General features: G+C 33.7%; 1 protein-coding gene across 1 annotated transcript in view; it reads right to left on the reverse strand.

Moving 5' to 3' along the window:
- The window catches only part of ipo11 (importin 11), a 229,992-nt gene extending 217,120 nt beyond the window's left edge, over window positions 1-12,872 (reverse strand). The window contains exons 1-2 of the mRNA XM_073836609.1: window positions 12,788-12,872; window positions 5,703-5,849 (exon numbers count right to left, since the gene is read on the reverse strand). Of these exons, the coding sequence (XP_073692710.1) occupies window positions 5,703-5,840 (138 nt within the window). The 5' untranslated portion in view covers window positions 5,841-5,849; window positions 12,788-12,872. The remainder of the gene's footprint in view (window positions 1-5,702; window positions 5,850-12,787) is intronic.
- Between the last annotated feature and the right edge of the window lie 6,767 nt (window positions 12,873-19,639).

The following is a 19,639-nucleotide window of genomic DNA, read 5'->3' on the forward strand; positions in this document are numbered from 1 at the left end:
AGAGCAGTGATTCAATTCAGTAACCAGAGCTGTCTATATGCTTTAATTTATAGTTACAGATATTTTTTGTGAACAACAAAAGTCACTACTTCTGTTTCATTGCAACTACTTTGCTAATACTTACATTTGTTCTATTTAACAGCATCAAAAGTGATGAAATTTAATTTACTGGTACTGACCCTGATCCTTACTTAGCCTTTTGCTCCTCCTGCCAATGAAAACTCAAGCTCAAACCAAAAAATATCAAGCCCCGGGACAGCACAGTCTCCACTGTAAACACAACAAAGTGGTTTAAATGTCCTCCCCATCTGCCTTTGTTCAGCATCTGAAAGGTAGCCAGATTGACCCAAAACTAGAAAAGTTCACTTCTAAAGATGAAAATAAGAACTCAACGAGTGTTTGTGAGGAGATAAGCCAAGACATGTAACAGAATTATACGCCCTGCGTTCAGAAGCATTTAACCTCTGTGTGGCTCAAAGGACATTACTAATTCATCTGCGACCAGTATGAAGTGTAAAATATTAATTTCACATTTCAAATAAATTAGCTCATGTGCCAGTGCACAGGACGAAAAAAATAAATTGTATGAATTGCATATTATTATGAAAATGATTTGGCTTCAGTATGCAAAAATCAATGCCCTCCTGGACCACTTAGACCAGTGTTGTTTGGTTCGTCATCACTGGCAGCCCCTGACATCCCTTAAGAACTGCTGCACACTCCATTGGTTTAAAAAGCTTAATTTCTTATTTTATTTGGTAATAAAAATGCTCATAAATAAAACAGTGCCATGGCATGAATTGCAAAATGAGTCATGACAACTAATGGCCATCTGGTGAGGATGTCAGCCCATAGCTCAGGTGGATCAGCCTCCAACAAAATCTCCCTCAATGTCACAGCCCAGCGGCCAAGAAACCACAAGGGTCACTTCTACTATGTGGCACATTTTCATGTTCCCATCATATGTCAACATATTTAATATAAAAGTATTAAACTAACTATTTTTAAAGATACTATCATACTGAGATTTATTTTCATAAAAAGTTAAATTAAAGGTGAATTTTGACTTTCAACATCAAAAACCGTCAATTTATTAAGAAATGTTGAAATACACTAAAATTGAGACATCATCAATAAATAAGCTTCCATGAATGTATGGTTTGTTAGGATAGGACAATATTTGGCTGAGATACGACTATTTGGAAAACTGGAATCTGAGGGTGCAAAAACATCAAAATATTGAGAAAATTGCCTTTAAAGTTGTCCAAATTAAGTTCTTAGCAATGCATATTACTAATGAAAAATTAGGTTTTGATATATTTACGGTAGGAAATTTACAAAATATCTTTATGGAACATGATCTTTATTTAATACCCTAATGATTTTTGGCATAAAAGAAAAATTTATCATTTTGACCCATTCAATTTATTTTTGGCTATTGCTACAAATATCCCTGTGCTACTTAAGACTGGTTTTGTGGTTCAGGGTCACATATTTTAATATCCCTTTAAGCAACAACATCTAGTTCACTAATGGCATTATACTTCAGGAAGTAAAATCATTTTGGCAAGACAAGAAACATCAGTATTAATGGTTTTTAATTTTTATTTTTACTACTAGGGGAGAGTGGGGTGAGTTGAGCTGGTTTTTACTTGCAGTGTGTTTAAAGTAAGCACTTGACAGTAATGGGGCCAACTTAAATATGTACATAAATGATGTGGTGCTTTCTTGGGAATAATTATTTTAATCTAAAATAAACTGATTTCAAAATATGACTTTCCAAAAATAAATTGACCTCTTGGCTCAACTTGCCCCCAGTTAGGGGTAAGTTGAGCCACATGACTGTTCAACTATTTATGCTGAAGTAAAACTGAACAATTTCACCTCATGCTTCTCAAAGAAAGAGAAATTCAATAAAAATGACTTCGTAAAATCTATGTGTGAGCCTTGTGATGGACTGACCATTCAATCCAGGGAGTTTTTCTGCCTTTGGCTCAAGACACTGGGATGACTTTGAAAGCATTTAAATTATTAAAACATTTCAGAACAAAATAAAGTTTAAATTGAAGAATTAAAAACAAAAACAGACTGCAACTGACCTTGGAGATCTGTGCTAATAGTACTCAACATCCCGCTTATAAATGTTGCAGAGAAATATAATTTCATAAATTAAATGGCCTATTTTAAAAAACAAAGCCTATTTAACATGTTCAGAACAAGTCCAAAACAAAGAACAAAATCAAAAAATTTTGGACTAAAATGAATGACATAATTATAATCATAAGAAGGGGTGATCCGCTGGCTCAACTTACCCCACTCCTACAGTTTTTAACAAACTTTCATCATGCAGCAGTTTAGAACTAACATCATGCTAACAGTATTATTATTATTATTATTATTATTATTATTATTATTATAACGTCCTAAAGCACAAACACATAATATTTTTCAGATTTGTCTGTATTTTTGTCTTGAACATACAAAATCACTTTGAAAAATAGCAAAAAACTTTTTTTGAACTTAAATGTAGTTACCAATTTTTTCATGGGAGTCTCTCCATCACAAGATGAGTAACATGGTTAACTCTTCAAATATGTGTGGTCACATCACCAATTTGTTTAAGGTTGTCTAGAAATAAGTGGTGGCTCAACCCACATGCTCAAATCACCCTGCATTCCCCTACAATTTCTCAAATTCGGTAATGTTCTTTTGTTTTGTGGTATTAGTTCGTGCTTAAAGTCAATGCCATATGTGACCCTGGACCACAAAAACCAGTCATAAGGGTCGGTTTTTTTATATTGAGGTTTAAACATCATCTGAAAATTCATCATTATTTCTATTAATGTATGGTTTGTTAGGATAGGACAATATTTGACAGAGATACAACTATTTGAAAATCTAGAATCTGAGGGTGCGAAAAAATCTAAATATTGAGAAAATTGCCTTTAAAGTTGTCCAAATGAAGTTCTTAGCAATGCATATTACTACTCAAAAATTAAAATTTTATATATTTACAGTGCCCTCCACTAATATTGGCACCCTTGGTTAACATGAGTAAAAGTGGATGTGAAAATAAATGTGCATAATTTATCCTTTTGATCTTTCATTCAAAACATTCACAAAATTCAAACCTGTCATTTAAGTAAAACAATAGAACCAAGGGGTGAAATCTCATTATGAAATAAATGTTTTTCTCTAGTTCACGTTGGCCACTATTATTGGCACCCAATTATTGCAACATCCTTTTCCCAAGATAACAGTTCTGAGTTTTCTCCAACAATGTCTAATGAGTTTGGAGAACACCTGACAAGAGATCAGATGCCATTCCTTCAAACAGAATCTCTCTAGATTCTCCAGAATCCCTCTCTTCCCAGCTTCATGTTGGTGCTTCTTCTCTTCAGTTTCTATACAGGGTTCAGGTCAGGGAACTGGGACGGCCATGGTAGAAGCTTCATTCTGTGCTCAGTGACACAATTTTGTGTTGATTTTGATGTTTGTTTTGGATCATCGTCCTGCTGGAAGATGCAACCACGGCCCATTATAAGATTTCCAACAGAGGCAGGTCAGGTTTTGATTTTTTATCTGCTGGTATTTGATAGAATCCATGAAGCCATGTATCTAAACAAGATGTCCAGGACCTCCGGCAGAAAAATAGGTCCACAACATTAAAGTACCAGCAGTATTTTTAACCGTGGGCATGGGCTACTTTTTTATCCCTGTCTGCACCAAAACCATCTGGAGGGTTAGCTGCCAAAAAGCTCATTTTTAGTTTTAACTGACCACAGAAGCCAGTCTTGTTTGAAGTTCCAATCATGTCTGACAAATGAATATGCTGGAGTTTGTTTTTGGGTGAGCCAGGTGGATTTTTTTCTTGAAAATCTCTGGAACAACATGTGATGATGTAGGGGCTGTTTGATCATTTTATTTTAGACTTTCTGACCCCAAGACTCAACAATTCTCTGCAGTTCTCCAAATGTGATCCTTGGAGAGTCTTTGGCCACTCAAACTCTCCTCCTTATCGTGCATTAGGATGATATAGACACACGTCCTCTTCTAGGCAGATTTGTAACATCTTTAGTTGATTGGAACTTCTTAATAATTGTCCTGATGGTGGGAATGGGGATTTTCAATGCTTTAGCTCGTTTCTTACAGCCAGTTTCTATTTTGTGAAGCTCAACAAACTTGTTCTGCACATCAGACCTACATTCTTTGGTTTTACTTCTTGTGATGGACGATTAAGGGAATTTGGCTTTTGTGTTCCTCATATTTATAATCCTGTGGAACAGAAAGTCATGACTGGACAATTTCATACTCCTAGCCACCCTGGTGTGCTAAAAAAAAATTGTAATATTAATGGGAATATACTTTAGAGATATTTTGTGCAGTGCAGATTTATTTTCACAGTCACCTTTGTTCATATTTACTAAGGGTGCCAATATTAGTGGAGGGCACTGTATATTAGGAAATTTACAAAATATCTTCATGGAACATGATCTTTACTTAATATCCTAATGATTTTTGGCATAAAAGAAAAATCGACCATTTTGACCCAAACAATGCATCTTTGGCTTTTGCTACAAATATACCTGCACTACTTAAGACAGGTTTTATGTCTCAGGGTCACATATATGGTTTATTTAATAACGTGTGTGTGTGTGTGTGTGTGTGTGTGTGTGTGTGTGTGTGTGTGTGTGTGTACCTGGTATTCATCACGTTGTGGGGACCAAATGTCCCCACAAGGATAGGAATACCAGTAGATTTTGACCTTGTGGGGACATTTCTCAGGTCCCCATGAGGAAACAGGCTAATAAATCATGCACAATGAGTTTTTTTGAGGAAGTAAAAGTGTGCACAATCTCCTGTGAGGGCTAGGTTTAGGTGTAGGGTAGGTGTAGGGCGATAGAAAGTACGGTTTGTACAGTATAAAAACCATTACGCCTATGGAATGTCCCCATAAAACATGTAAACCCAACTGTGTGTGTGTGTGTGTGTGTGTGTGTGTGTGTGTGTGTGTGTGTGTGTGTGTTTTCATTTACATTTAAAAGTTATTGTACAACACAAATGACCACATTACTTTTCTACCCTCAGTGGACTGTGCAGCAGGCTAGAAACAGAAGATGGATGAAATGGATCAGACTTTTGTGCTGTGGTGGTCTGTACTCAAGCCAAGATGATTATTCAATCTCTCTAGGGAGAAAGTAATTGTTATGCAGGCTCTTGTGGTGTCTAGCTCTAGGGGTGGGCGATATGACTAAAATCATAAACGATTTAGTGATTTTAATACTTTAAAATTTAAATTTTTTGTGGACTTGGACACGAGTCAACATGCAAGGTTATTCAAAACAAACGAATAGCAAACAAAAGTCTGGCATCAGTACAAAAACAGCTTTACATTATGTAACACCTGAATTTAAAAAAACTCTAAGCAGTAAAACAAATCTGACTAGATAATCCAATTTCAAACAGTCAATATACAACGATACTTTGGCTGCATTCTATATCACTGTGCAAAGTTGCTTTGCTTGATATAAAATATTTATATGAAGATATTAGATTTTTGACATGCCACTGGCCCCAGCCAAAATGTAATGTGTCACAGAAAAAGGGTAACAGCCTCATAAAATATTATTACCTACATTTATACTATGTTCTCTTGCAACAATAAACTGCTCATATTGTGGCTGTGTGGAGCAGATTCTTACCAGCAGCACTGAGTAGAAGCCAGGCTGGGTCTCCCATTGGCGAAGCTGCTCCTCTGCAGGCTTCAGCACAGCTGTGTCCTGACTGGTGGCCTGGGTCAAAGCCTGCAGCACAACTGAGCTGGCGCTCTGGATGTCCATTAGGTAAAGCTGCAGAAACAGAGCACACAATACGGCTCATTTATTATCTTAATAGACTGGAATCCTGACATATCATATTTAACATTGCTACCCGCCAGAGTCCTTTGCTTTTATGAAACATTCAGGAATTCATTATCTACAACACTTCAACTACAACCTGTCCAGACGGTAAAATTGAGGTGAACTCTATAGTACACTACCAGTCAAAAGTTTTTGAACAGTAAGATTTTTTTATTTCTTTTAAAGAAGTCTCTTCTGCTCACCAAGCCTGCATTTATTTGATCCAAAATACAGCAAAAACAGCACATTTTTCAAATATTCTTACTATTTAAAATAACTCTTTTCTATTTGAATATATTTTAAAATGTCATTTATTCCGATTTCAAAGCTGAATCTTTAGCATCATTACTTCAGTCACATGATCCTTCAGAAATCATTCAAATATTCTGATTTGCTGCTCAAAAAAACATGTATTATTATTATGTTGAAAATAGCTCAGTACATTTTTTTTTTCAGGTTTCTTTGATGATTCGAAATTTCAGAAGAACAGCATTTATCCGAAAAAGAAATCTTCTGTAACATAATAAATGTCTTTATCATCACTTTTGATCAATTTAAAACATCCTTGCTAAATAAAAGTATTAATTTCTATAATTTCTTTCCCAAAAAGTACTCAAATGTTTTAAATACTGATAATAATAATAATAATAAAAATGTTTCTTAAACAGCAAATTAGAAGTATTTCTGAAAGACCATGTGAACCTAAAGCCTGGTGTAATGATGCTGAAAATTTAGCTTTGATCACAGGAATAAATAAATTACATTTCAAATATACTCAAATAGAAAAAAGCAATTTTTAATAAGTTAAAATATTTCGAAATTTTACTGTTTTTGCTGTACTTTGGATCAAATAAATACAGGCTTGGTGAGCGGAAGAAACTTCTTTAATAAACATTACAAATCGTACTGTTCAAAAACTTTTGACTGGTAGCGTACATAGATTTTAAAACTAAAAGCCAGTCACATTTACAGATAAGATCTTTTTAATTAAAAGTTTTATTTTACCAGCATATTACAAAATAATATAACACTTTTTAAAATCAAATCAGACCCTAACTTTTGTGCTTAATATCATTATCAGAAATTTAAAAAAGGTGTGCTGCTCAACATTTTTGTGAAAACCATAATATTTTCCCCATGATTCTTTAAACAAAAAAAAAATTATCAAAGAACAGCATTTATTTGTAATAGGAACCTTTTGTAACCCTATAAATATCTTTATTCTCACTTTTGAGCAATTTCACATATTCTTGCAGAATAAAAACACATTTTCCTAATTTCAATTTTACTGACCCCAAACTTGTGTATACTATAATATATATTTTTATAATATAATATATCATAAGTTTGTTTACCAAAACATACTGTATCTATCTTTATTATCATTTATTAGTTTTAACATTTTACAATGCTTAAACTCTTACAAAACCCTGGAAACTAGATGACATTGTTTTTCAGACTCAAATAAGCAAAATTCAAAACCAAAATCTTCAATATGTCACACAAAATCAAATGTTTATATTTGAAAGGCATAAAAAAATAGTATGTAAAATGTAAAAACAACAGGCCAATGGCCTGATGGGTAACAGACACTTCTGTTGACTGTTCCTAAAATCCTAGTGAAAACCAGACTAAAGTCCTCATCTTAAACCCAGACTTGTATTATTTTATTTCATCCAAATAACATTAAATTGGAAAAACTGCTGTGCAACTCTGCCCCCTATTGGTGCAAAGCATAAACTGGCAATGTTTTTTTTCCAGAGACCTGTCCTGAATAATGCCAAAAACAAGACTAGTACAGCAGATGGCTTTGGAGGTTTCCCATCTCATGGACAAACAGGAAGTAGCTGGTTAAATGGCATCCATGCTGTGACAGAAATGAGTCCCATTTTTTTTAATCACTAGTAAATAAAGCACAGATGCTGTGAATTTCCATTTACGAGCCCAAAAACAGCTGCCTCATGTGCCACAGAAAGAATACACAGTTATAAGCAATGCTTGAAGTACAAACTCATAGTTATTAGAGCGGTAAGTGCAACTACACTGCAAGCATGTACAAAGGTGTTTCAAGCGGAAGGTGGCAGCTGCAATGTGTTACTTCCAGGCAATCCTGTGTGTAAAGACTCACACACTCCATCTTTGGTGCACGCATCTCATCTGATTTCAAATAAAAGATGTTGAGGAATATATGTACACTAGAATATACCAGATGTTAGATCACATGCAAACTACAGAATGTAGGTTCATATCTGAGAAGAGCATAGAAAATGATTGTTTACTCCAAAGGTCAAAGGATCTTGCTTTAGGTTCAGGTGCTTGAGCAAAATGTCATTTGGACTTGAGGTATTGTGACATATATTTCACTGGCCTTTAAAACATGACATTTAAGCTGTGATCAGAAGTAGCCTATATATGTCAAACATTACAAAGCCACAATAGACAAATCTGACACAAGGTCAAGGCTCAGTTGGTGAGCCTGTGCTGGGACATAAGCACACGATTCTTATGCGTTGCAAACATGGAAATGCAAAGAAATGTGCATAAAAACAATTTTAATAACAAATGTGACCCTGGACCACAAAACTAGTCATAAGGGTCAATTTCAAATCATGATCTCACTTAAATAAGCTTCCCATTGATGTATGGTTTGTTAGGATAGGACAATATTTGGCTGAGATCACTACTATTTGAAAATCTGGAATCTAAAGGTGCAAAAAAAAAAAAATCTAAATATTAAGAAAATTGGCTTTAAAGTTCTTAGCAATTCATATTACTAATCAAAATGTAATACATATTTACAGTAGGAAATTTACTAATTATCTTCATGGGACATGATCTTTACTTAATATCCTAATGATTTTTGGCATAAAAGAAAATTCGATAATTTTGACCCATACTATGTATTTTTGACTATTGACACAAATATACCAGTGCTACTTAAGATTGGTTTTGTGGTCAAGGATCACAAATTATATTTTGAATTATATACTGTAAGTATATGTACAACAAATAACATTTTCCAATTTATGTAACTGTCAGACCAAGTATATTACAATTAACACTATATCAACCCACATAAGTTGCCTTAAAGGATAACTGTTGCCAAAATGCAACCTGGGCTGTTTTTTTACTGTAAACGAGACAAACTTATATCTAAAAGCATAATTACGACAAACGAGCCGTTTTTGAGATCGACCGTGATTTAGTTTTGTGGTCAGTGGCCGGTGAATGGGAGTACTAGGGGCATACATTTGAGCGCATCAAAATCGATATTTTTACAACACTAAGAAGGCTCGACACACCAAGACAAGAGGTGTCAATCTCAAGAATGCGAGGATGGATAGCTCCTAAAGCATATTTCCATATAAATGCACGGCTAATTCGTTGTTTTGTCGCAAGTGAAAAACAATATTAAACTTCTAGTTGTAAAAAGAGCCTCATATAAGCCTAATATTTCATCCTATGGGGTCCATTCATTCGCATTTGGAGATTGACACCTCTTGACTGGCAAGACGGCCGTGAGCGGAAACCCAAACAGTGTAAGTGAGTTGTTCAAAAACTTTCTTTTTAGTAAACTGTGTGTACACGAACAATGTTCTCAATGCTCGAGTTCATGTGTAGAGACCCAGGCGATACTTCGAGCAAAGTGTCATGGTGTGTTGAGCCTTCTTGGTGTTGTAAAAATATCGATTTTGATGCGCTCAAATGTATGCCCTAGTACTCCCATTCACCGGCCACTGACCACAAAACTAAATCAACAGTTATCCTTTAAGCTACTCTTTAGTAGTTGTGGTTGATCAAATATGTTGGGTTCCCAAAGCTTTTGACCAGCAAATTTACCTCCCCAAAATATTTTACATTTGTAAAATTCTAAAATAAAATAAAATCAAATCTATTTATCACATCTATTAAATATTTTTTATAAAAATGTTAAAAAAAGTAACATTTGTACTTTTTTGTTTTGTTTGGAAAAACTATTTTAAAATCTTTTTGAAAACTTTTGAATGCTACTGTAAACAAGATTCATAAACTACTTAATATTAAATTAATATTTAACATATTATGCTATGGAGTGTTATCTATCAGCAATGTTGGCAGCACTGAACGTAAACAATGCCACTGAACCGAACAAAACTCTCATATTTTGCTGATTATTGCTGCTGAAAATGTTCAATTATTATAATGTTTTGGGCTTTATTAATCAGTCAGACCTGGAAAAACATTTGGAGTACAGGTCCTTTTAAAAAAATTAGCATATTGTGATAAAGTTCATTATTTTCTGTAATGTACTGATAAACATTAGCCTTTTATATATTTTAGATTCATTACTACACAACTGAAGTAGTTCAAGCCTCAAAAAATTAGCATATTTCATCCGACCAATAAAAGAAAAGTGTTTTTAATACAAAAAAAGTCAACCTTCAAATAATTATGTTCAGTTATGCACTCAATACTTGGTCGGGAATCCTTTTGCAGAAATGACTGCTTCAATGCGGCGTGGCATGGAGGCAATCAGCCTGTGGCACTGCTGAGGTGTTATGGAGGCCCAGGATGCTTCGATAGCGGCCTTAAGCTCATCCAGAGTGTTGGGTCTTGCGTCTCTCAACTTTCTCTTCACAATATCCCACAGATTCTCTATGGGGTTCAGGTCAGGAGAGTTGGCAGGCCAATTGAGCACAGTAATACCATGGTCAGTAAACCATTTGCCAGTGGTTTTGGCACTGTGAGCAGGTGCCAGGTCGTGCTGAGAAATGAAATCTTCATCTCCATAAAGCTTTTCAGCAGATGGAAGCATGAAGTGCTCCAAAATCTCCTGATAGCTAGCTGCATTGACCCTGCCCTTGATAAAACACAGTGGTTGGCCAAACTGAATTAGGATTTCCAGGGTAAGAATCTTGACAACATTTCTGTTTGTTTTTATCATTTCCGGTCGGGTAAGTGAAATATTAGGCTAATATTTTAATTAATACTGCTTATATGCATCTTTAACACATATTAACTTTAGTTTGCTGAAATATTGTGCCCTTTCCTCCTTACTAAGTCTTTCTCTATATGATTTAGAAGCTTCCACACGCTTTTTACCCAGGTTTAGACAGCATAAATTAGCAGAACAATGTATTCATTAGTACATTAATCGTGCAATCCATGCTGTTGTTTACATCCGAGTATTGCCAATATAGCCACACATCCAGGTAACTGACCAAATCGTGACGTAAGTGCAAACCCTCTATAATTCATTACAAATATCTTGAAAACAGAATGTTTATTATGCTTCGACAAGGCTATTGGTAGATTTTGAAACTGACATAGGAGGAACTACCAATACTGTTCAGTGACCAAATAGACAGCCAATGCTGTTCAAATAGTGATCAAATTATTAATCAATCTGGCCGATACAATACGTACGATACGATAAGTACTTTCAGGGAAAAGGCTAACAATTAACACAAACAGTCAATACTTTCTCTGTGTGCTGTTAAAACACATCCTAACTTAAAGGAGTAGTTCACTTTCAGAACAAGAATTTACAGATTATGTACTCACCCCCTTGTCATCCAAGATGTTTGCATCTTTCTTTCTTCAGTCGCAAAGAAATTGTGTTTTTTGAGAAAAACATTTCAGGATTTCTCTCCATATAATGGACTTCTATTATTCCCCTGAGTTTGAACTTCCAAAATGCAATTTATATGTAGCTTTAAAGGGCTCTAAATGATCCCAGCTGAGGAATCTTATCTAGCGAAACGATCGGTTATTTTCTAAAAACATTAACAACTTATATACTTTTTAATCTCAAACGCTCGTCTTGCCGAGCTAGACAAGACAAGCATTTAAGGGTTAAAAAGTATATAAATTGTAATTTTTTTTTTTTAGAAAATAACCCATCGTTTTGCTAGATAAGACCCTTTTTTCCTCAGCCGTGATGGTTTAGAGCCCTTTAAAGCTGCATTTTGGAAGTTCAAACTCAGGGGCACCATAGAAGTCCATTATATGGAGAGAAATTCTGAAATGTTTTACTCAAAAAACATAATTTCCTGACGACTGAAGAAAGAAAGACATGAACATCTTGGATGACAAGGGAGTGAGTACATAATTTGTAAATTTTTGTTCTGAAAGTGAACTACTCCTTTAAAGATAGTTCAGAGTCACATCACTAAAGCCATGTCAGATTTAAATGACTGACAGATTACACGTGGATAGACTATAATAAAAACATGAAATAGACATGAAAGTCTTTGATGATCTAAAACCAGCCTCAAAACCAAAACATATTGTGCATTATTCACAAGTATTAACCATTCATTAACCTACAAGAGCAGGTCAAAACAGCACTAGAGGACAGATCAGGAATAATACATGTCTACGTCCACGTGCATGTGAATATATCTGCATCACGCATTCATAATAACTGTAACGTTAGCAGCATAATTATGAACGTCTCAAGAGGTTCTTCTCGGCCTGCTGTTGTATGAAACCCTTCAAATGTATACTTTATACATGATCTGTGAATCAGAGGATGACACAAATTTGTAAATCGTTTCGGTATCATAATAACGGCATAAGATTAACGTTATATGGAAACATGTCAATCACTCTTATCATCATACTGGCAAATCTGTCAGCTGCCATCGGCTAAAAATAATGTCTCAATGAAGCGAATTATGATCAGTCTTTCGGAATGTGAGTTGTACCAATGAGACCCCATTGGTATATAATATCCAAACTCGAACAAAAGCAGAGAAACATCTAGTATGTAGCTTGGTGGCTAAAGATACTCTACTGTCACGCATGTTGGCCTACGGAGTAAAGTGAAGTATTTAACATCACAAATTACTTCAGCTGGAGGAGTTTTAAGACACCAAAACATCCCCTTAAGTTGTAGTTCTTACCTTCCGCAAATATGTCAATGCCGGGTGAGATCAAAACAGTTCGCAGTCGGCTCTAAACACAGCGCACACGTTGTGAGGATGGCGCCATCCACAGTGCCAAGTGTCGCACTAAAATGACGTAATCACATATCCAAACATTCGTTTACTTTAAAGTTTTGAGTTTTTTATGGTAAATTTTTCATTCACAAACAAAACTTTGCAAATAGTTCTCCATCTCATCAACTTTTTAAAATTGAACTAAAATCGCTTCTAAAATCTCTTCATCTTATAAAGGATAAAAAAACTCTTAAGATTCGTGAAATATTAGGTATTTAAAGAATATCCATGTATTTAGATGCTTTCCTTATATGCGTTTGTTGGAATATCTTTGTAATATCATTGTAATGTCATTCACATTCTGGTGTTTTTTGTTTTGTTTTGTTTTGTTTTGTTTTGTTTTGTTTTGTTTTGTTTTTGTAACAATTTTTAATGTGTATAAATTTGTGTTTCTCATTATTTTTTAGTTTTTTCATGTAGCGTCTAGCTCCTATTATTATGTTGAGTAAGTTTGTAATTTGAATGTCTAATTGTTTTAATATTGTTGGTTTTAAAATAAAGTATTGCACATCTGAGAGAAAGGGTGGTATTTTGAACCAAAGACTTTATATATATTTGTACACCTCCTTTTTCTTTTGAATATGGAAAATATAAAGAAGAAGGCTAATGTAAATTATATGTTATTACTGGCTGGGAATTTATCCACAAATGTATATTTTTAAGTCTTCCTGCTGTTTGTAGAGTTAAAAAACATTTAATACGACAGCTCTGCCTAAAAATAAAAAGCTGATTTTTTTTTTAAATTTGTTTTGATAAATAAAAATGTTATAATAGTGTAACATTTTGCAAATGCCCCTGTGATGTTTTGTAGATATGGCTATTATTGTGTTTAGATGGTTATTATTCTTTGAGGCTGTGCAGATTTTTTTGTATTATTTATTGTATGTATGTAGCCATTTATTTACGTAGAAAATTACATAGAAATTTGTCCACAATTAAAATTTAATTATATCGAAAGATGGATCTTCTAGCATTTATTTGATTCAAAGTACAGCAAAAACAGTACCATTTTGAAATAATTTACTATTTAAAATAACTGTTTTCTATTTGAATATATTTTAAAATGTAATTTATTCATGATTTCAAAGCTGAATTTTTAGCATCATTACTCCAGTCACATTCTTTCAGAAATCATTCTAATATTCTGATTTGCTGCTCAAAAAACATTTACTATTATTATTATTATTATGTTATGTTTTTTCAGGTTTCTTTGATGAATAGAAAGTTCAGAAGAACATCAGCATCTTTATCATCACTTTTGATCAATTTAAAGCACTCTTGCTAAATAAAAGTATTAATTTATGTAATTTCTTTCCTCAAAAAAAGAAATACTGACTCCAAGCTTTTGAATGGTATAGTGTATAGTTACAAACACTTTATTTCAGATAAATGTATATTAATATGAATAAATATATTAATTAAAATAATATTATTATTAATAATAATATTAATAATTAATAATAATAATAAATGTTTCTTAAATAACAAATTAGCATATTATAATGATTTCTAAAGAATCGTGTGACATTGAAAACTGAAGTAACGATGCTGAAAAGTTAGATTTGATAATATATATATATATATATATATATATATATATATATATATATATATATATATATATATATTCAAATAGAAAGCAGTTATTTTAAATAGTAAAAATATTTCACAATATTACTGCATTTGCTGTATTTTGGATCAAATAGCAGAAGAGACTTCTTTAAAAAGTATTCAAAATCTAATATTTTATTAATGAACCTGAATGGAAATGCAATATTATTAGCTATGACAAATTATTTCCCTCTCAAATATTAAGGATGTTATTACACTGTCTATGTAATACATAGACAGTTTTAGGTTTTCTAAATATTAATAGGTTGTTTATATTGAATATGTTTTGTATTTTACGGTTTGCAATATTTATTATTATTATTTTTAATTGTAGGCATTTTGTTTATTTTACTGGCAAAGATTTATTATTAATAACAATGCCTCTTGAGACATGCTATATTGTAACAGGTTGAGAATATTTGATTGTAATTGCATTTATTGTCCAGCAGGTGACGCACAAGTACCTCAATACGCCATTCTGCAGCCAATATTGCAAAGAGGTTACTCATTAAAACCAGTTAAAGCTGAGGTCAAATCACCCACTGGGCGTGTGGTTAGAGTTTGGGTTGTCCAGCATAGTCAGACTATTGGCTAATAGACCGTGAGTGGTATGAGGTTGTGCTTGGCTCAAAGAGGCAGAAAGTCTGTTTTGTGTCAGAACCTAATTACTGAACTTGGCATAGAACATCAGATTGAACATGAGTGAAAAGAGAAGTGGGTCACACACAGACAATGAAACCAGACTCAGAACTGTACTTGTGGTAATAAGAGGCAACATTTGCAGCCAAGGACATTTAATGGGGCATAGTTTTGCTTCCAAGCATAAAATCACACGGTGATCTGTCAGTTTAATGTCAAATACTTCAAATGAATCAATTAATTAAAATATATTATTGTTATAATTATAGCTTTTACCTATGAAATCAAATATGCTACAGAATTGTTTAGAATGTCAGCTGTTACATGTCAACTAGCAGTCATTTGAGTATTAGTAAATGAAAGAAAGTGTAACCAACATTATGATGATCAATGATTATTATACTTTTAAGATATTACACAGTGTTAAAATTTCTAGCATTTCAGTAGCTACATTATGATATTGTTTTAGAATTAACAACCCATCAAATGCTTCTGAACAGTAGTTTTTTCTGCTCACCAAGCCTGCATTTATTTGATCCAAAGTACAGCAAAAAACTGTAAAATTCTGAAATATTTTTACTATTTAAAATAACAGATTTCTATTTGAATATATTTTAAAATGTGATCTATTCATGTGATTTCAAAACTGAATTTTAAGCATCATTACTCCAGCTACATGATCCTTCAGAAATCCTTCTAATATTCTGATTTGCTGCTCAAAAAACATTTATTATTATTATTATTATTATTATTATTATTATTATGTTGAAAACAGCTGAGTAGATTTTTTTCAGGTTTCTTTGATGAAAAGAAAGTCCAGAAGAACAGCATTTATCTAAAATAGAAATCTTTTGTAACATTATAAACGTCTTTATCATCACTTTTGATCAATTTAAAGTATCCTTGCTAAATAATAAAAAGTAATTTATTTAAAAAAAAATTATACTGACGTTACAAAAGCTTTTTATTTCACATACTCATTAAAGAAAATTCTGAAAAATGTACTCAACTGTTTTAAATATTCATAATAGTAATAATAAATGTTTTTTGAACAGCAAATCAGCATATCAGAATGATTTCTGAAGGATTGTGTGACACTCAAACTTTAGCTTTGATCACAGAAATAAATTACTCTCTAATATATATTTAAATTGAATACAGTTATTCCATTTTTGCTGTGCTTTGGATCAAATAAATGCAAGCTTGGTTTTTCAAAAACTTTTGACTGGTAGTGTATATTGTCACTACAGGAGATGGTTCATTTCTGAAACTGGTTGAAATGGAAAAATGACAGTGTGATAAAACCACAACCTGTTTACAGTTTTTAAACAAAAAATGGGGAAATTCCAACCCTTTTCTGTAAGAGGTCTTGTGGGTACATAACCAAAATTCAAGCATCACAGCAAAGACTTTCTGTCTGAATCAGGGTTAAGTGCTTAGAACACAATAGGCTTTGTTCCGTTTGATATTACATGACTATTGTTATATACTATGTTATATAAAGTTGAATTTATTAATCATGGAGGAAAATAAATGTAAAATATCAAATGGCATGTGGTTTAAAACCACCACAGAGTACATTTGTACTCTGTTGAAAACGTTTTGGTCATAATGTGTGTCGGACGTTTCAGCTTTTGTCATGACAAGTGCTGTCTTTATTTTAAAAGACCGAATTTCAGAGACTCAGCAGTTGCCCAGATGTACTACACATGTGCCAGCGCACTGTTTTAGGAGCAGGTTTGTGGGTTTTTCAAGCGCTAGTGGTCAGCGCCGAGCTCGCCAATACGTAAGTGACCGGTCTAAGGCCCATGGCAACTGTGCGAGAATGTCCAAGTTCAGCAGAATTTACTATGAGAAAGCAAAGGCTGCCCAACAGACTGAGAACTGATGAGATCAAATTCTGCCGGCAATAATCTAACTCTGTTATAGAGACGCCAGCCTCTGGTGACAGAAGACACGTGTTTCTCTGAGGAAAATCCTTCCATAAACAGAGCGGCTAGTAAAGCAACGCCACGCACACCACTGTGGTTGAATGTCAGTGAACTCAAGTAACCCAGTTTAAGGTGAGACCATCGCTCTCTCAGCCAATCAGAAGCAGACAGAATCATGCCGCTGCTGTGGACCAATCAACAGTCTGTATTTATTTATTATCTTGTAAATACTATTTTAGAAGTTCACACCCACAGAAACGGTTAAGATCCTAGGCGCTTTGTTAAGCCGCCTCTCATTTTTTGTCTTTCATTGCTTAACTATTCTTTCATTCTTCCGTCTCAACTTACTAGGGTGTTGATGTATTTGACTAAACAAAGCAACACGTGCCATTTATCATTTTCTTTGTCTTTACCCTCATATTCTTTGGCTTCGTATCTATCTATCTATCTATCTATCTATCTATCTATCTATCTATCTATCTATCTATCTATCTATCTATCTATCTATCTATCTATCTATCTATCTATCTATCTCGTCTTTCTGTCTGTCTGCATTTTAGAATAGGCCGCATTGTTCACTGTTCTGCACAGAAATCTGCTAAAACAATAAAACACTTGTAAGTATTCACACATTCCAACAAGTGCAAAACTGTTCCCTTGTAACGGAGCTTGAGAAATCTGCGGTTTGCATGACTGTCTCAGATGGGAGAGCTTGCTGTAACCCTAGTTTCACTGTCCCGCCATGCCAGGGTGAGCAGGGGGCTCACTTTGATGTTTATGGGAAAAGTCATCTTTCTGTGGGATTTTGTTCCTTGTGATTAACAGTAAAGCAAAGAGGAGTCATAAGACAACGATTTGATCCCTGAAACATTGCTTGTCTAGGAGTACAGTCTGCTTTGAATGTGATTCCTCAGAACAAAATGTTGCAATTACTAACCATAATGGGATTCCACAGCTGTAGTCAATCAGGTTCTCAGAAGACCAAGAAGAGTAAAGCATGACAACTGAATCTTGCTCTTTGGCTATTTGTAGTGAAAGATTGTATTTTTTGGATCAGTTTCTTACTTGTATTTCCGGATACGGAGTACTTTTCCCAAACTCTTCACACAATTGCTGTTTCCAGCTCACAGCTTGACACACTCTTCCAGAAACATTTCACACATCTCAAAATCAGCTCATTTTACCATAACAGCATTCACACTTATCAAAACATGCAAGTCACACATTTTGTAATGTTCTTTTTAGAAAGTCCAACATACCTAAAAGACATCCTTTGATAGTGTAAAACAAACCAAATGTATATGAGCCATTCTACAGAATTGATTTATAGTCAGAGTAACATATTAACATATTAACATAACATATTGTGGTATTTTCTGCATTTTTTTCTTCTTCACAAATTTGTCACTACTGAAACACAGTGATATATCATTTAATAAGGAGGGTTATATTGACATTGAGATTTAGTTTACATCTACATTGTATATATATATTTGTTGCTATTGTATTAAAAAGTTTTTAAAGGTAAATCAATAACAATTACAATTTTAACAATGTAGTATAAGTATAATTTATGAGATTTGTTCTATTTTGAATCCAGTTTTTCTTTGTAAAAGGCATAAAGTTGATCATACTGATTTCTTAAGAATTGATAAGTTTGAATATACAGTGATCCAAACACTATCATAACAGTTTAGTTGATAATTCAATATACTTTATTTTTGACAAAGCATTCCATGTTTTGGTCGTGACTAGACATTTCTCGTACTGATAGTAATGTTTTGGTAGCAACCACATCACATTTCAGAATTTCAACTCACATACTAAAACATACTGAAATTTCCCCCAAATAAAGGATCATGTGTTCCCTTTTGTTACTACCAAAACACTGCCCACCAAAGGCAAAGTGCAGTAACTACGCCAACACTGAAACTGTAAAAATGCCTTTAAAGTTTTTACACCAGCTAGTCAAACATGTTGACACTCTTGTTTCGAAACGGGACAAAATTGAACCAGGAGACTTTGTCACAAGACAAAACAGTTGTCACAAGCCTTAATTCAGTTTTGACCAAATGTGTAGTTACTGCGCTTTGCCTTTGGAGGAGTAACAATGATGACATGTTTTGGTTGTGACAATTATAGAGAATAACACCCAAAAAAACAAAGATGTCACTATCGAAACTTCACTAAATGTTTCGGTAGTGACAATTTTAGATACATTTGAGCCTACCTCAAAGATGCTAATCAGCACATGGTAGCTAGCACAGTTCTGAACAGTGGAACACATATAAAAAGTAAATGTAATGAAATAACTCCCAAAAAAGTGTGCTTAATTGCAAAAAAAAAAAGGGCTTTGATAGTGACGTTCCTTAAAGTTACACACAGATTTTCAGATTTTACCTCAAAATGATGGGGCCTATCTACCCACACCTTGAAGAACACAGGAATATTTCCTGAAGTTAAAATGAAAATGTGAAAATGTGCTTTTTAAATGTGGTTTTGTTGTTGTTGTTGTTGTTGTGGGACAGCAGTTTGCACCAATTCTGTTGAATTGCCCATATACAATTTTCTTTCC

Source organism: Garra rufa, chromosome 3 (genome assembly GCF_049309525.1).
Source record: "Garra rufa chromosome 3, GarRuf1.0, whole genome shotgun sequence".
Classification (NCBI taxonomy): Eukaryota; Metazoa; Chordata; class Actinopteri; order Cypriniformes; family Cyprinidae; genus Garra; species Garra rufa.